Source organism: Oryza sativa, chromosome 11, assembly GCF_034140825.1.
Source record: "Oryza sativa Japonica Group chromosome 11, ASM3414082v1".
NCBI lineage: Eukaryota > Viridiplantae > Streptophyta > Magnoliopsida > Poales > Poaceae > Oryza > Oryza sativa.
Genome location: NC_089045.1, coordinates 23,376,462 through 23,395,111, shown reverse-complemented (window position 1 = coordinate 23,395,111; position 18,650 = coordinate 23,376,462). Strand labels below are relative to the sequence as shown.

The 18,650-nt window shown below is 36.1% G+C and overlaps 1 protein-coding gene across 1 annotated transcript; it reads right to left on the bottom strand.

Moving 5' to 3' along the window:
* Nucleotides 1-7,200: 7,200 nt before the first annotated feature.
* LOC4350754 (replication factor C subunit 1-like) lies at nucleotides 7,201-16,987 on the bottom strand. The gene is made up of 22 exons (NM_001404528.1): nucleotides 16,655-16,987; nucleotides 16,398-16,532; nucleotides 15,209-15,826; nucleotides 15,072-15,139; nucleotides 14,848-14,923; nucleotides 14,710-14,771; nucleotides 14,479-14,630; nucleotides 14,030-14,193; nucleotides 13,765-13,953; nucleotides 13,544-13,665; nucleotides 13,255-13,462; nucleotides 12,791-12,844; nucleotides 12,456-12,625; nucleotides 11,727-11,817; nucleotides 10,891-11,072; nucleotides 10,767-10,806; nucleotides 10,553-10,677; nucleotides 9,638-9,710; nucleotides 9,168-9,260; nucleotides 8,354-8,600; nucleotides 7,718-7,777; nucleotides 7,201-7,621 (listed from the first exon to the last, which is right to left on the bottom strand). Exons 1-22 carry the CDS (start codon nucleotides 16,655-16,657, stop codon nucleotides 7,488-7,490), a joined length of 3,066 nt encoding a protein of 1,021 aa, NP_001391457.1. The 5' UTR covers nucleotides 16,658-16,987; the 3' UTR covers nucleotides 7,201-7,487.
* Between the last annotated feature and the right edge of the window lie 1,663 nt (nucleotides 16,988-18,650).

The following is an 18,650-nucleotide window of genomic DNA, read 5'->3' as shown; positions in this document are numbered from 1 at the left end:
AAATGCACGGTCTATACCACAATGACATATTGCTTATATATAGCAAAACATTGGATCTAAAATTGTCAATTTAATTATAAATAAAGCAACATTTTAGATAGAATATAAATTAGATATGTACATTTAAAATTATGGTCAGCTTAATTCTAAAATTTTAGTTTTCTCTTTTTAATTTGATAACATAAAGAATTAGGAAGAGAAAGAGATGGAGATGTAAAAGAATAGGAAGAGGAAGAGATAGGGATAGGGAGAGCGTACCTACATTCTTTTTTTTTTCCGGCCCACACTTATACGAAGTCATACGTACATAAGTTTTTTTCTTTTTATGGCCCACGGCAGAGGAAGGGATTATTTTCTTAAATAATAGATCTAATCTAATGGTCTAAAATACCGGGTCCATCAATTTAAATGAAAATCGATAGTTAGATTAGATAGTGTTATGTGGCGGTCTAGGAGTGTTTGTAAGAGTGACATGTTGCGTCTTGAGAGCGTTTGTAGAAAGTTTAATGGATTTATAGTATATAATAAATAAGATATGAAATATGTTTTATCGAGATGAAACCAGCGTGTACTATTTCTAATTAATATAGCTTAGCTGTTGCATGTATTGCATTGCATGCCTATACAATAACAAAAATAAAATAATACATTGTATGGATTGTTTCAACCGTCAAATAAATGTCTTATTGTTTAGTATATGGTACCTTTGGAATTGTAAAAAATGGCATTTCCCATTAAAAGTGGCCTTGAGCCACCTAAAAGCCACTGTGATGTATGGATGGAAGTTCGTTGCACTGGTCGTTCCTTGTAAAGTGATGGAGTAATGATGGCCTAAGAGCAAGTTTCTTGTAAAGTGATGGAGTAATGATGGCCTAAGAGCAAGTTTAATAGTATAGCCAACTACTAACTCTAAATCATTTATAGTCAATCTAATAGTCAATTAATACAATAGTTAACTACAAATATATACTACATCATTAATAATTGGTCTCACATGTCATATACACATAACGTTTTAGAGTTCGTGTTACAGCTGGCTACAAATCTATAGCTCACTTCTCTTCTCTCTCATCTCTTATCTCCTCCACATGTGCTTATAGCTGACTTATAATCTATTATTGTACTCCCTCCGTTTCAGGTCATAAGATGTTATGACTTTGGTCAAAGTTAAACTGCTTCAAGTTTAACTAAGTTTATAGAAAAAAATAGTGATATTTTTTATATAAGATAAATTTATTATAAAAATATATTTAATTATTAATGTAATAAAACTAATTTGGTAATGTAAATGTTACTATATTTGCCTATAAACTTAGTTAAACTTGAAGAAGTTTGACTTTAACCAAAGTCAAAACACTTAAAACCTAAAACGGAGGGAGTACCTGCTAAGAGTATTGATTATTAATGACAACTCATACCATTCAGCATGCCAACGTGGCACAAAACCACCCTCAAATGGGCGCGATGGGGTATTGTGTAGACGGAGTGCCTTCTTTATTTTGTTTCATAAGGACAAAAAATAGACAACTCAATATTGAGCGACATAAAGTAAACTTATCCCAAAGTAAATGAATATAAAGTCAAAAAAAATTGAGTTAGAACTTTATTATATTTAAGTTGAAAGTTTTATTTAATTTGAGTTAAAAGCTTCACTAAATTTGAATAAAGCACTTGTAGTAGAATTTAATTTCAATTGAAGATGTCAACATCAAAACTACTCTATTCGTCCAAAAAAAATCAACATAGGCAATGATGGAACATAACCTATGACAACGAATCTGGACATGCTCATGTACAGATTCGTTATCCTAGTTAATATCCCATCCTTATTCAGGTTAGCGTTTTTTGGGGACTTAGTCTTCTAGATCAGTTCTCTATACCAGAATTTCATCATTACTTGTCAGCTTCCGACTGAATCCTTCATCCCCTATTGGATTTGAACATTTTGAAGGTCATTCTAAAGGACAAATATTTAGACAAGGCCCTGTTAGAAAGCAATGCTTCAAATTTTCTCTCTCACCCATCTCTAGTCTATCAGTACATGTCCCATTGTTAGTCTAGACTTGCCGAAAAGCTGAAGAGCGTTGTCAGTCTAGACTTGCCGAAAAGCTTAAGAGCGCAGGCATGCTACCAGCAATGTTCTCCTAACAGTCCTAGTCCGTAGCTAGTTCCCTCTCCAGAAATCTATATCTTTACCGTTGCCCACTATTCAGTTAAATATGTCCTGAACTTCCATGATAGGTTTCCACCCTGCCATCATCCGACATCCCCTTCTGTTCAGTCCGATTGAATTCTAACTTTAACCTAATAGCTTTCTCAAACATGGCTAAATCCTTAATACCCAAACAACTGTTCTCGCTTGGCATACAAATTATTCTTCAAGCAACCAGTCAGTGACCATTGTTGACTTCTACCACTCGAATATAAATCTGCATGCTCTCTTTCGGTGCGATGTATGTACCTTATATAGAAATGCTCATTGCAACATATATTGCACTTTTATTAGTGCTGACAGACTATTTTATGGACCAATTGGTCCATAGTGTGCATAAAAATACATGCGCAAATTTGAGTCAACTTATTATCTAATTAGTTGGCTTTTTTACTAAGTAACCAACAAACAATTCTAAAATAGTTTTTGGCAATGATGATATTTCTTTTTCCAATATTTTTCATAATTACTTTGCAAATGTGGTGACCATAAAATTGTTGCCAAGGAACATGCAAAACATCGACATATGGGTGAACGTATTGAGAATGGAAGAGAATAGATTATAGGGATTGTGGATTGTAGTGGAGTGTGGGAGCTAGTGCATGCTTATATGATGCTTCCTTCTCGTGCATGGTTATATGATGTTTCCTTCTCTTTGGTTGATTGCGATGTGCATGTTTCTACTCCTAGTCGGTAGCCAGTTCCCTCTCCAGAAATCTATATGTTTACCGTCTCCCACCATATGTGTCACTGTTCAATTAAAGATGTCATGAAATTCCATAGGTTCCACCCTGTCATCGTCCATGGCACGGCATCCCCTTCTATTCACTTCAATTGACTTCCAACTTTAACCAAAAAGATTTCTCAAATATGGCTAAATCCTTTATACCCAGAGCACTATTCTCTATTGGCATACAGATTATTCTTCAAGCAACCGGTCAGTGCCTATTGTTGACTTCCACACTTACATTTAAATCTGCATGCTCTCTTTCAGTACGATGCATGCTCCTTATATAAAAATGTTCATTGCAACATATATTGCTTATTAGTGCCGAGAGACCATTTCATAGACCAATTGGTCCATAGTGTGCATAAAAATACATGCGTAAATTTGAGTCAGCTTGTTGGCTAATTAGTTGTTTTTTTATCAAGTAACCAACAACTAATTCTAAAATAGTTTTTTTGGCAATGATGATATTTATTTTCCCAATAATTTTCATAATTCATTTGGTACTTTGCAAATATAGTGAGCATAAAATTGTTGCCAAGAAACATGCCAATCATCGAAGTATGGGTGACCGTATTGAGAATGGATTAGAATAGATCGTAGGTGTTGTGGATTGTAGTGAAGAGTGTGATGACCGTATTGAGAATGGATAAGAATAGATTGTAGGTGTTGTGGATCGTAATGAAGAGTGGGAGCTAGTGCATGCTTATATGATACTTCCTTCTCCTTTGGTTGATTGCCATGTGCATGTTTCTATGTGATCAATCCTTCTCCTTTGATTGATTGCCATATGCATGTTTCTATGTGATCAATCCTTACGTGAATAGTAGGCACCAGATGTTGTAAAATGTACTGATGGTAGATATTTAGATATTAGTAGGAGATCAATTTTTGTAGGCACCTTCCCAAACTCTCACGAGAAATGCACTCCATAGAATTTTAGATATCAAATTTTTTTTTTGCACTTTTAGTTTGTTGGAAGCTAACTATATTTATACTATCAATCTAACCATGAAACCATGCTCGATATTGAAGGAGGATAATTTTGGAGAGTTATACCGACTAGTTTAGATGTGAAGAGTAAAATAGATATTTGGACAATAGTAATACATGCATGTCACACTCACACCACCATATGTACATAGGCACCAAAATAAAAAAATACTTAGATTCATAAAACACATGCCTGCTAGTTTAGTTTCTAGTAGCTCTTAGGAAAAACTTGCATTCACATTATATGCCATTATAGCATAACAGATGTAACCGTGGTACGAGGAAATGAAGAATCTAGGTTCATGCATAGTCGGACGCATGTATTGATAATATCATCACAATGCATTTTGAAGTGTGTCTTGTAATAGAATGGGGTGTCAATTGTCCTTCCATCATCCATTATCATTGCCGACATCACCATTTCTATGAACACAATCGGTTAGTATAAAATTAATCAAGGATTCGAAAGAGAATAAAATACTAATATATAGAACTCATGTGGTTACCTGATGATAGCAACATAAGGACAAGACTAAATATTACTATTATAATGCACGTCCTCGTCCTTGTCATATCTTGAAACTGCATGTTGTTTATGTTAAGAATATTGATGTCTTATGTTTCAGATTGATGATGCCTACTGATTGATGTTTCAGATTGATGATGCCTACATATGGACAAGACTAAATATTACTATAATGATGCACATCCTCATCCTTGTCATATCTTAAAACTGCCTGTTGTTTATGTCAAGAATATTGATGTCTTATGTTTCAGATTGATGACTTGCCAAGGAAATAAACTAAAATAAAGATGATAACATGTAAATATGTGCATCTCATCAATCATTTTAAGGAACAATAAATGTGCAGTAATAGAAAAATACAATTTATTAGTTTCTTAATTAGAAATATAATTGCATTTGTAGATATTAAAATAAATGTATATCTCAATATTTGAAAATATGATTGATCTAAGGAAAATACTCGGGAATTAAATTTTTAAATATATATATATATATATATATATATATATATATATATATATATATATATATATATATATATATATATATATATATATATATATATATATATATATATATATATATATATATATATATATATATATATATATATATATATATATATATATATATATTATCTTGTGGGAATATATGAAATTCAAATAAAAATATATTTGTGTTGTCAATTTACATGATGACACCATTTCATCACGCGACACTGTGTGATGTAGCTTATTTAAATGTGGACATTGCCTTGGGCTATGAGCCACTGCACCAAGCATGGACAAAGCGAAGGTAAAGTCACAAAATGCATGGCTGTTTTCACCTATTGCCTTCCTTCCAAAAAAACCAACTTAGGTGGGGATGCGAAACCACCTAGACAATTCGTTATCATAGGTAAGCATGTGAAACCACCTAGAACAATGAATTTGGATTCGTTATCCTAGCTGGTGTCACATTCCCACCTAGATTGGTTTTTTATGGGACGGAGGAAGTAGGCGATAACAAATGGGAATTTGGTCCAATTTGGCCCTTCGGCAACACCAGGTGTCGCTAGGTGATTCGGTGACACGGTTATATTTTTGCAATATCATCAAATTTGATATATTCTTGTAAAATCGGAAAAAAAACAGTTCGATACCTGGTAGCTGACTCTTTGTGGCGCTTAAAAATATGTTTTGTGTTATGTCAAATACGAAATGCTCCAAACGAAGTAGAAACATGAGGTTTATTTACCATACTGTTAACTAATCTGGTTTATATTAAAACAAATCAATTCCCACGTGCTTGATGAATTAACTGAAATTCAGATTATATGCATCGTGATTATCTGGCATATTTTATCTCATATTACCTCCTACTACTAATTAATTGATTGAATTTTTTAATAAGCAAAGCATTTTGCACCAAGCATAATCATATCCAAACCTTCCTCAGCAATACGCAGTAAGCACGACGATGATTGAATTTTTAGTTAGCAGGAAACGTCTCTCTCTTTTCTATCTCTAGCCTGATTTTCTACTAGCAGGAAATGATTCTTCCCTTCGGCAGTAAGGTTCGGGTACATACCTCTACGCACGGAAAACATAATGGCTCATTAGAGCATGTTTCTTCCGTTTCATATTAAACCTCTTTATATTTGACTATTTTATAGAATAATTTAAATCTATAACACAAAATTAGTTTCATTAAATATATCTTGATAATATGTTTTCTGTTGGAAATGTTGTTATATTTTTAAAAACATTGAAATGGATGGAGTAATAAATTAACTATTAGCTTAAATAAACTTAAAAAGTAGAATGAATACTGTTTTTTAAAGTAATTTTCCTATATATCTTTTTATAAAAAAATCACTTATCAGCTCGGAAAGTACCTAATACAGAGTTTATGTAGGCCGGCCAGGAACTCTTTGTTGCCTGGCATCGAATTCGTTCGGTTCGTGGGACTAATAAATATTTTATCTGTTTTATATCATATAAGTCATTTGATTTTTTTTCCGAGTTTGATCAAATCTCTACTTATTATAAAAATTAAAGATATTTTTACCAATATTTTGATACGTCATCCGTGTTTGAGTCGGTTTTTAAGGATATTCGTTTTTGAAAATACATATTTGTGTTTGAGTTGGATTTTAAGCTCATTTGCTTTTGTAAACACAAAAGAATTCATATAAGAAATCTCTTTTAACAAACTCCGCATGCTAACTTGAATGAATGTCGGACTCGCTAATTTTCCAAAAGAAAAATCCAAGCAAATTCCCACAATAAATTTACCATAACTAAACCATATAACAATAATAATATTAAAATAGCATTCACCTGTTGCAACGCAACATTTTTCTAGTTTATATAAAAATTTAGCAACATCTAAAATATTAAATTAATTTTATTAAACCTAGCATTGAATATATTTTAATAATATATTTATGTTGTGTTGAAAATACTACTCCCTTCATCCCAAAATATAAGAACGTATGATTGAATACGACATTTCTAGTACAAATTAGATAGGCAGGTTATCCAAATTCATAGTGCTAAGTTAATGTTACATCTAGTACTAAGTCCTTATATTTTAAGACAAGAGTATAATATTTTTCCGTAAGCCCATTATTTTCTAAAAAAAAGAAAAGTAACACCTAGTTTACTAGTATTAACGAAAAGATGGAATTACAGGTTTATAGAATCATGCAGTTTTAATGTGTCACCCTACGGCAGATTTGGGAGATGAATGCAACAAGATATCAAAAGGACAACAAACATGACACAATTTCATTGAACGGAAGTCAACAATAATGGACGTTGTCTTGCAAAGCTGAAAACTGGCCAAATGCCAGTAGAGCGAAATGAAGCTCATACAAGTGGGAGGAAACAAAATATCTGGAGCAGATACCAATTGCCTACTACTGCCTACAAAGATGATTGGGACTTATGTACAAGCAAGAAAATTTGAACCGCATTCTGCCCCAGAATATCAGAGGATGTTCATGTAGATTCACCACCGACTAAATGACGGCGGCCGGCGGACGTTTACCTCTTCCTCTTCCCACCTGAGCCTCCAGCAGCCTTCCCAGCAGAGCCAGAAGCTTTTGATCTACCAGCCGGCATCTTCTTCGAGTTCAAGCCATTGCCATTGCTCTTCAGGTCGAGCTGCACTTGGATCCCTGGATATAAAACCAAAATTACCAAAGAGTCAGGCCCGACCGTAAATAGCAGAAGGTAAGACTGGTGGAGAATCCAACTAGTCAAAGTACGAGAACCTTTCTTCTTATCACTCTGCAGGTCCAGTTTTGGTTTTGTGTCACCAGGCACCAGTTCATCTGAAAGAAATAAACAAAGCAGGTTGGTCAAACAAAACATACACTGAATACAAATTATCGATTTAAATGTCCTAATGAAAATTGGGCTGAAGCTAATATAATTGACATGACATGGCATTGTTATGCCAAACACTACTAGCACAACAGCTGACAAACATAGGCCTAAGTTGCATAACTAAAGATTGAGAATAAAAGCACAAATGTATATGAAGATGATATGGCAGTATGACATGTTACTGTACCACAGTTTTCCCAGTATGAAACAAAACTAGTCCAGATTTACAAATGCTCACTTATCAACTTCTGTTTCCCTTCGTTTCACGCATGTCCTCATCCGATGTATTCCCTCCGTTTCACAATGTAAGTCATTCTAGCATTTCCCATATTCATGTTGATGTTAATGAATCTAGATAGATACATATGTCTAGATTCATTAACATCGATATGAATGTGGAAAATGCTGGAATGACTTACATTGTAAAACGGAGAAAGTACTCCATTATTTCAATTTTTGCAAAACACAGCTATAGCCTCCTATGTGATAGTCATTTCATTTGCTGAAAAAGAAAAACTTACCATTATTTTCAGCATCAGAGGAATCCTCTTCATCGCCTTCAGATGACGCTACTCCATTTTCTTCAGGCAAACTCTCTCCCACTGGCTCAAGGATTGCTGCCACTCGTTTCTTTAATGGCTTTTTCATGCCTGGGATATTTACTAGATCTGCTGCTCGAACAACACGAGAACTACTTCCTTGTTTGTATGCTTTTGTTAAGGCACTTTTAACAGCTGGTTGAATACCATCCATAGGATTTGGATGACCCTACAGAACAAAATATGTATTCAGAAACACCATTGGAAGTATAATGACAAGGCATTACTAATCATGACAACCAAGTCAGCAAGTTTACTCAGCTAAAAGATTCATGCATTAATGCTTCTAGAAAAAATATATCAAGCAGGGAGTTGAGTATAGACAAACAGTCAAGAGATGCAACCATTGTGGCACTAAAGATTCACAGGCAAACACTCCCTTTCAGTACTTTGGAAAATGTTTGTTCTCTGATTTCATATCTACACGATCACATGTTTATAAATTTCAATTTGGTTCTCAAAAAATTGCATTGCACAATAAGAACTTATAGCAAATGAGCTTTTGCATTCCCGAAATCAATTGAAATGCCATCATTAGTGTAGTGAAATATACAGTTTGCAACTTTGCATGCAACCTAGAACCTACCATCTAGAGTAAGTATTTTCAAACACAAGGGGGCAAACCTAGCAGTAGCACATTACATATTGTAATAAGTATAAAACCATTCAAAGAGATTAATAATGAACATAAAATAGATGGCACAAACATAGGGCTTCTATTAGAATAACTACCAACCTTAAATTTTGATAATTCAACAATTGTGTCAAAGTCTTCCTGGCTTAAAGAGTAGGTATCCATAAACTCCACCACTTTTTGCACAGCTTCATCCTGTGATTTTACAAATATAAGATAACCAGCAGATAGCTCAGGTAAAGATTCTTAACAGGGAATTATTGTAAGAAGACTGGTAATACTATTACATAAAGGCAAGATAACAGTATGTTAAAACTCAGAATTGATGAGCCGTGTACACAAGTCAAGGTATGGACGCTCTCCTGCAGATTTTTTTTTTCAGCAAATGAAATTAAAGAGACTCCTTACTTCAGAATACTCCAGAAGATGGCTAGTACACTAATGCATTTAGAGGTATCAAGATAAATTTCTAAAATGCCAGTGTCCAGGTCATTATCCTCATCATGAAACATTCAAGTATAATGCCATAGAACAAAACAAGGAGTTAATTAATAGATCACATCTACATATACCTTGGGCATTGTCTTCAGTGGATCAGTCAATTGTCTCAAGAGAAGAGTGAGGTAATCCAGCCTCAATGACTCCCTGCAGTTCTCAACAATATAAGATTGGATTATCTCATGATAAACCATCGAAAATCATCTTAAAGATCAGATTGTACTCATGTGGACCACAACATCTTGAAAAGGCATGGGTTTTTATTCAATGTTGCTAAAACAAAGTTCAAAAACCAATGGTGATTTTCCTTGGCTTATTGACTGATTCAGGCAAGTTAAGAAAAGTAAGGCTTGTTTAATTTGCTCACTGTTAAGAAAACCATGATTTTCAAACATAGTAACATCAGGAAACAAGCATGACATGTCCATCAATTAATATGTTGCCAGCCATTGAAAGAAATTCAATGGAAATTTAGTGCCTGTCTTCTTGAGCATAGATGGAGGTATCAAGGTATATCATGCTGGAATTCCATGTTATTTGATTAAGTTCTAACTTCCAAGTGCTAAACTAATTAGCCGATTCACTGATGAGCTGATTATCCTTAGGGTTTGGAATTACGATTTAGGACTAATACACAAAACATTTTTATTCAGATAATAACATGAAAATCTATTTGAAACCATGAACTGGCCTAAATCCATTCAGATTTATAAGCACAATGGAAGATTAAGATCATATCAACCCAAAGATGTAACAATATTCAAATCCTTACCAAACTAAAAAAAAAAGCTTGGGTTTGTTTGGCAAATTTATATAGTTAGTCAGATATTTAAGATGCCGCTTGTGACAGAATAAAACAAGAGAAGAAAACAATCAATCACCTTGCTTTACAACCTGATACACGATGCATCATACGTGTGAAGAGTAAAAACAGAATCCATGGAATGCCAGAAAGGATAAATTTGTAGAATATGTAAAAGTATATCCACCTGTCCAAATTTGCTTGCTGGGAGGCAAGAATATGACTATGGGCATCTTCCAGTAGCCTTATGTTTTTATTTGTGGTCGAGTACTTTCCCAACCATCCACCAAACCTATTGAAGTTTCGCTCACCCTACAGATTTATTATCCAATTCAATGAGCCAGAATTACCAAAAATAAACTAAACAAAAAAAGTAATTGATGATAAGGTTTGAGCTTTACTGCTTCAAGGATCTCTCTATTCCCATGCATCAAAGCAGCACTGTAAGATGTGAAATAGATTAGTGGATCAGTGAGACATTTGAATTAAATCGATTACAGCAGATAATAACCACCATATACTTACGGAACTATAGATGAAGACAAACAAGCAGCTTGGGACAATTGCCACTGTCGATATCTTCTTATTTGTACATTAACAATATCAGCGTCCGCTATAGATTCAGCAGCACGAGCAAGAAAATTCATTCTTTTAACTCCACTGTCATCCTTCCCAACAGTGATAGGCCGATAATTGATATAGTTTTCCTATACCAGGCATGTGTTAATATGCAAGCTTAATCACACAGTTAAGGACCAAACAGAAGTGATTGAAAACAGTTACATGAAGTAACATGCTACAAATGACCATAACAATTGAAAAAGATCATAATAAAGCGCATATTTTTACACAGCAAAAAATTGGGCCAAACACCAATGCAACACATCTGGAATTTACTTACCATAATAGCTAGTATTTATGCATAGATTATAGATGGCTAGCATCCCAGCTTTCAAAAAGAATGGGGTGCCATTAGAGGAAAAGTTGGGATATCGCATTCAGTAGGGAGTGTGCACGCCTATGTATCAACCAACAAAAAAGTAATGATCAAGTTACCTGGCGCACAAACTATATAACGATTGCTTGGTACTAAGAGAACATAAATAGCATTGCAACAAATAATGGCGCTTCAGCTGTTGCAACTACAGAACCCACTAGCAAGATACATGTCAATGATATGAGAAGGCTGTGATGCTCATTCAAAAATGAAGGAAAAACCAAGTTGCAAGCCTGATGAGCTACTTTTAATACAAAAAGTATCGGGAAACAATTCATAGCAGAAAATATCTCAGGACACAGGACCCACAAGAATTCTACAGAAAAATAAACAAAAACAGATTTGCACCATCAGTGTCCCCTACCTGGATAATCAGAGGGACTAAATCAGGATCGCTCATGCTCAAATCAATTCTCTCATCCATCCGTAGTCTCCCACCATTAAAACCAAACAGCCTGAAAGTTGAATCAATATCTATTATGAATTTAAAGTAGCGGGAAAAATACAACCCAACTCTTGCATTGCAAATTATAAAGTCATCCAAAAATCCACAAATTATAGATCCAGAAACAGCTGGTTCAATAGCAGAGCGTATGCACTTGAGCAAAACACATCATTCAGATAAAAATCGGTAGACAGCATGAACATTAACAGTTCAAAAGAGCCAAAATAGCTACAACTTCCAGGTAAATAAAATATGAGTATAGAGTAAGAAATTACTTTTTTAGCCCCTCTGAAAGCCATGTCAAAAAAAATCCATTAAAATAAACAAATATATGGAGAAGTTACCAAGTATATCTACAAGCTTTCTCTTTTGTTTATCAATGAATGAAACTAGCAATTGAATATTTGCCGTGCGCCTTATCAATGGATAACAAAGTAGAAATACAATGAAACTTGGATGTACAATTTGACAGAAAATATTAATATAATCAATACAAGATTGGAATACGAAAATTCACATAATTCACATTTATACACTAAGAAATTATTGCATGTCAGTCAATAAGAACATAAAAATATCTAGAAATACTGATGAGGAAATAGAGGACAATTGAATAGAATTTATAAAAAGTATAATCAATGCACATACTTGTCAACAGCCGTGAAGGGGGAAATATCTTCATCTTTTGTGCTACTATTAAGTCGCTGTCTTATATCATCATATTTGACCACGGACTGGGAGAGGCTCATATATTGCAAATGGTTAAGAGCCATGCGAATATCCCCGTGTACTCTTTCTGCAAGTTCTTCCATTGCATTCTAGCAGATGAGGAAACCATATATTAGTAACATGGAGAAAAGGTAATGACAAGAAAAGAAGAGAAAAAGAACTATAAATGGTTTTGCTTTTATTTTTGTTGTGTTTTCTTTTCTTTTTCCCAAAACTTTTGATGGAAGTTTAGAAGCAGAGAACTCTAAACACACCTCTTGAGCTTGAAGACCTTCCTTCTTGGCAATTTCCATCAACCTCTTACCCATCTGTTAAACACAGAAGTTAAAACCAACCCTATATTACAACTTTTGGGTCACGAGCACCAAGAGTAATAATGCTTACCCTTCCATGTAACAGTCTACAATATATACGATGTAAGGAGATGGAAAAATTAAAATAAGAAATAAATGTGCTACTTAGAACAGCAAGAATTCCTGCCTATAAAGAAGGTTTCTATGCAATCAGGAATACATTTGTGCGTGAAAAGCTATGTTGGCTGTGAAATCTGCCGTACGTACGAGTATTTGAGTGATCTTGGGGATAGCCATTGTTTAACTTCAGATTGACAAACAAATAGGACTTATATTACCCCTAAATAAGTTGCTGCATGCAACTGTATCGTAACTGCCTAAAAATTGCAAGAAATTGAGAATATGTCCAGAGGTCAACAGATAACCTGTTGCTTGGTTGGTTTTCTGAAGTTGAGTAGCAAGCAGTAATTTACAAGGCTCTTCAATTTCTGGCTATAACGGTCATTGCAAATGCAAATTATAGGAATCTTGGACATCTTAATGCTAGCAATAAGATCAGCAACACCACCACGATCTCCAGCAGACATACCATCAACTTCATCCATGACTAGTACAGCCTTGGGTCGTTTTAATCTGTCAAAATTCTTGCCAAATTTATATACAAGATAAAACCAAAGGTCCAAAAAGGTTGATGAAACTTCATGTAATACTGACCGGTTGTTACTATAATTCAGAGTTGCATTACTAATAAGCTCTTTGATAGAATTTGATGTACTGCCCCCAACACCTTTCTCAATCTTAGAGTCTGCCTTACCACGGCTATCACTTGCATTAACCTGTTATGAACATTAGTCATTGCATTTATGCCTCAATAGTTGAGTAAGAAACAAAGAGTTGCCTGGAAGGTTGCAAAGTATGCAAAACAGCAGAATTACCTCAATAGCCTGCAATCCAAGCATCTGACTGACAACTTTAGCAGTTGTGGTCTTACCAATACCTGGAGGTCCACTCAACAACACAGCCTTTTTAGCTCCACTATCAGCCTGCTTCTTTCCCTTACCCTTCTGGCCAGAATGAAGGAATTGGTCCTCCCAACTTCTCAACCAATCATGAAGCTGTTTAACCTGCATGTATAAGTTCATACTAAGTAATTGTGCATAGATGTATGTGACCAGCTTAACCGAAAGCAGAAGCACTAACCATTGATTGGTTCCCAACTATGTCATTTGGAACTTTGGGCCGATACTTTTCAGTCCATTGCAAAGAACCACGGTCAACAATGTTGACCTTTTGGTTGTCAATGGAGGCACTTCCTTTATTACTCTTTGGTGAAATATTTTTGCCTGTGGTAATTTGATTACCATCTGAAAATTGGAAAATCAAGATATATGTAAGCATAAACAACCTGCGAAATGTTAATATCAAACAAATAAATCAAATAAAACTTAGTCATCAGATGATGTCAGCAATGGATACAACAATCGCTGGATAAAGCTAGCATCTACAATGGGTAAAAGACACAATGAACACTAGAATCATGTCTCAAATTCATGCAACTTTGAGAATACAAGTATCTAATAGTTAGGTTATGCTAAGCAGGATTGTGCATGCGCTATACAACTAAGAAGCATTTTTACGCTTTCAGTTACCTCTTCTTTCAACTTTAACTGGAGAACTCTTCATTGGTGATTTTTGCTGCTTTTCTGAATTTTTGTCGCTTTGATGTTTTGCCACAGTAGCCTTTGCAGGCTTTGATTTCCGAATCATATCAAATAAACCATCTTCAGTTAGGAATGGGACGCTGCAAACAAGTACAGTCATGTGTTAGAAATGACAATTAAGAAAATATAGTTTTCTTGAGTGAAAAGAGCAAATGATACCCCAGTTCTTTCGCTTTATTTGATTTCACTCCACCAACGTCTTCATCAGCCAATAGGTAATTCTGTCAAATAAGCGATGTAAGCAAACTATAGGCTAAAAAACATTACCAATGCAAGTATCATACTATTATTTCATACCGTCTTTTTGCTAATAGAGCCGGTCACACGGCCTCCATAACGCTTGATTAGATCAGTTGCCTCCTCACGTTCAAGACTGCAAGTGTATATAAACTTATGATAGCTTATTCGCGGCATTGTTTCAATCAGGAAATTTGAGGATATTAATGGTGCACCGACCATCCACCATTTACATGAACATAAAACAAATTAAAATATGAAGAAATGAAGACAATAGAAAGCACCTGTCAAGAGTGCCACTTATGACAAATGTCAAACCAGTTAAACAGTCAGGGGCACCCTCCGGGACTTCCTACAGAACACGAATAACAAGTTTAGGATTGAGTTTTCTGGCAAATTATAACAAGAAGGAATAAGCTACCTTCTCCCCTTTGTGAGGAGGATCCTTCCTTTCACCAAAGTTCATGAAGCCTCTCCCACCCCCTCCTCTCCCTCTTCCCCCAGAGGCTCCTCCCCTTCCCCTTCCAGCTGCTTTGGAAGGGGTCTTGGCATCTTCATCCATCTTATCCTCCTCACCGTCGTCATCAAGACCAATTGTCTTTCCATGGGCTGCTCCTGCTCCTCTTCCTCCCCTCCCTCTCCCCCTTCCCCTTCCCCTTCCACTTCCAGATGCCTTGGAAGGGGTCTTAGCGTCTTCATCCATCTTGTCCTCGTTATCATCATCAAGACCAGTCTTTCCATGAGCTTCAGCAGTAGATGCACCCTTCAACTTCTTTGATGGTGGTGGCTTCACCGGAGTTTTCCTTTTTGAAGGTGCCACAAAGTCGTCGTCATCATCATCTTCTTCTTCTTTATGGACTTCCTTTGCTGGCAAAGGCTTCATGTCATCCTCAAGCTCATCACTGACTTTCTGAAGTTTTCTTTTAGGCAAACCTCTCCCGGTACCTTTTCCTGCACTGGTGTCTTCCTCCTTTTCTGTTTTGGATGCAAAGTACTTGCTAGTCTTCCTTCTAGCTGAACAATCTTGATCACAAGCCGCCTGGATGATCCAGTAATTAAATTACTCAACAGCAGGAAACCATGATGTATCAAACAATTAAGGTAATGGAAGCAGTGTATAATTTGCAGACTGCAGTAAGTTTGTAGCCAAACTAACAGAGGCTAATGCAGCAGTACAATAAACCTAGGATCAGAGCAGAGTACCCTGTTACACGTTATTGTATTAGATTCATGATGCGCAATGGAACATGACATACTGAAGATAATTCATCACTTTTATCGCCTACATATTCTACGCCAAAAACTAAATCCACCATTGTACATTCTTTGTAGTTTGTAAATGCCAGGGATATCATCAAACATTTGCACAAAATAATGCCCAGATTTAATCAGCAGGAGGAGTATGAACAGGCACATGATATCATCATCATATGGTGAGACTATTGGCCACAAGAAACTCCCAGGTTACATAAAATTGTCTATTGTTAGCAATAATTGATCTGCTAAGCCAATTCACCATACAACAGATTACATAGAAATTCCTCAACAAAAGGGAACATGTACAGCAGGAAGAACTCAAAAGGGCACAAGCAAAAGGATTGGCATTGTACCATAGATGGCGCCGCCGACGGCTTCTCCGGAATGCTGAGCACGGGCTTCTTCGCCAACGCCGTCGTCCCAGCCGGCTTCGCTGCGCCACCATTCTTGTCCTGCGCCTTCATGAACCATTTCCTGATGTCCGAAGACTTGTGCCCCCCACAAAGAACACAAAAAAGGGAGGAGAAAGAATCAGCCAAGAAACCCTCCCCGCGTCGAACGAGGAAACAATGCGGGCGAGATTGAAGAACACCCAACCCAAGAAACTCACCATCTCCAATCCCCCGAAAAGAGAAGACCCGGATCTTCCCGGTCCCCACACCCGAGCGCGGCAAGATTCGAGCCGATGAGCAGGTGAAGTGCGGGGGCCCTAGGGTTTAAGGTTGGGGGCGGAAGCGAGCGAGCGAGCGAGCCGATCCCTGCTTCCTCCCTCCCTCCCTCCGACCTCACCTCGCTTCTTGGGGCGCTTCCTCGTCGGAGTCACCACCGGATGTTGGGGGGGATGGAGGGGAGGAGGAGGAGGAGGAGGAGGCGGGCGGCGGCGGGGGTGTGCTTCGGAAGAGTCGTCGCGCGAGGGGGAAGAGGAGAGGGGGTCGCGGGTTTGGGGGAAAAGGAGGGGAAGCGGCGCGCGATTTTGGCGAGATGGGCGGGGCCGGGAGGGCTGGATGGATGGATCGGTGGATGCGTGCGTGACACAAACATTCATTGGTTTCGCTTTGATGGGGTTTGTGGCTTGGTGCTCTTGCTCGTAGCAATGTCCTCTCTCTCTCTCAAGTAAAAATCCAACATACTCCCTTCATTCTATTAAAAAAATAAATCTAGAATTAAATTTGACATATTATAGTACGATAAATCTATACATATATCGAATGTGACAAATCTTACTACCATGAATCTAAACATATATCATCTGTTTAGTTTCATAGTACTAAAAATGTATTACATCTTATCCTAGATTCATCTTTTTATGTGACGAAGGGAGTTAGGTTCTCTCAACGTGTGTGATTGATGTGTCTATGAAAGAAAGTCATATCGTATAGGGATAAAAGAAAATTTGGATGAGGGTAACAGAGTTTGGATATACTATATATGGGCAAAATCATTGAATTGAAATGTTAATTTGAACGGCTGTATTTGTATTTGGAGTTAATTGGATGCTGAAATGAGTTTTCGATGTAAGATAAGAAAAAATGTGGTTTAGACTTCAAACGTAATGCTCGTGCAAGTAGCAAATTTAAGAACAATGTTAACCTTTTGTTGTAAAGAGTAAAAGAAATACTATAGAAACCTTAAAAAATATGTGCAATCAACTTTTCAATAAAACTAATGTTTACATGTAGCAATTTTCTTTACTTTTGGCATTGAAACCCCCACTAATGTTTATAACCTTTTGGTAGTTGGCTAAAGGTGTTCATCCTAAGCCCATAAACCGAATCTTTGTTAATATTACAGTGTTATTTTCGACGATACAGTTAAATAGAAATGATGTGGTTTTTAATGCAGGTTATATCTAAAGTAACATACCGGGTATGACTTTAGTCTTTGGTACTTAAGAAGATAAGGCAATCGAGGTGAAGAAGTATAAGGGAGAAGAGAGTTCCAGAGTTCCTTTTTCTAAGTATGGTTGGAATTATAGAAGGAGGCTAGAAGTTTAATCCTTTGTTCTCTTTTGTTAGTCGGATAAACTCTTATTTTAAGTTGTGGTTTCTCTTATAAGGGATAAGTACTCGTGTATGAACTTTTGACCATATATATCCATTTAGTAGTTGTGTTAATTCTTTTTTAATTTTTATGGTGTTTGGATGCCTTTCTTTCCTGTATTAGCCTCCTTCAGGTCAGTGTCACGCGTTAAGTTTGGCTATGGTATTACCCTACTATGACTTATAAGCATGGTATGGTTATTAAGTTCACAATGAAATATGAGTCCGAATTGTAATAGTTGATAACATGGTTGTTTAATTTTCCTTGAGCATACTTTTAAATTATGATGCCATTTAATTTCCTTGAACTAGTACCACTGTTTTTAGTGAGTTTTGTTTAATTGATCATGATTTACTTTGTGCCAGTTTGTGCCTACCGTTACCAACAGGGAGCTTCAGGAGCATAACAATTTGGAATCCCAACAACCAATCCATGCTGCTGTAGAACATAATGTTTGTTTTTCCAATATGGAAGACATGCATGATCCATCAGCGCAATGCAATAGATAGTATGTAGGTAATTTAGTTCTTAGGGGCGATATCAATGGTAAAGGCTCGTAGCATAGA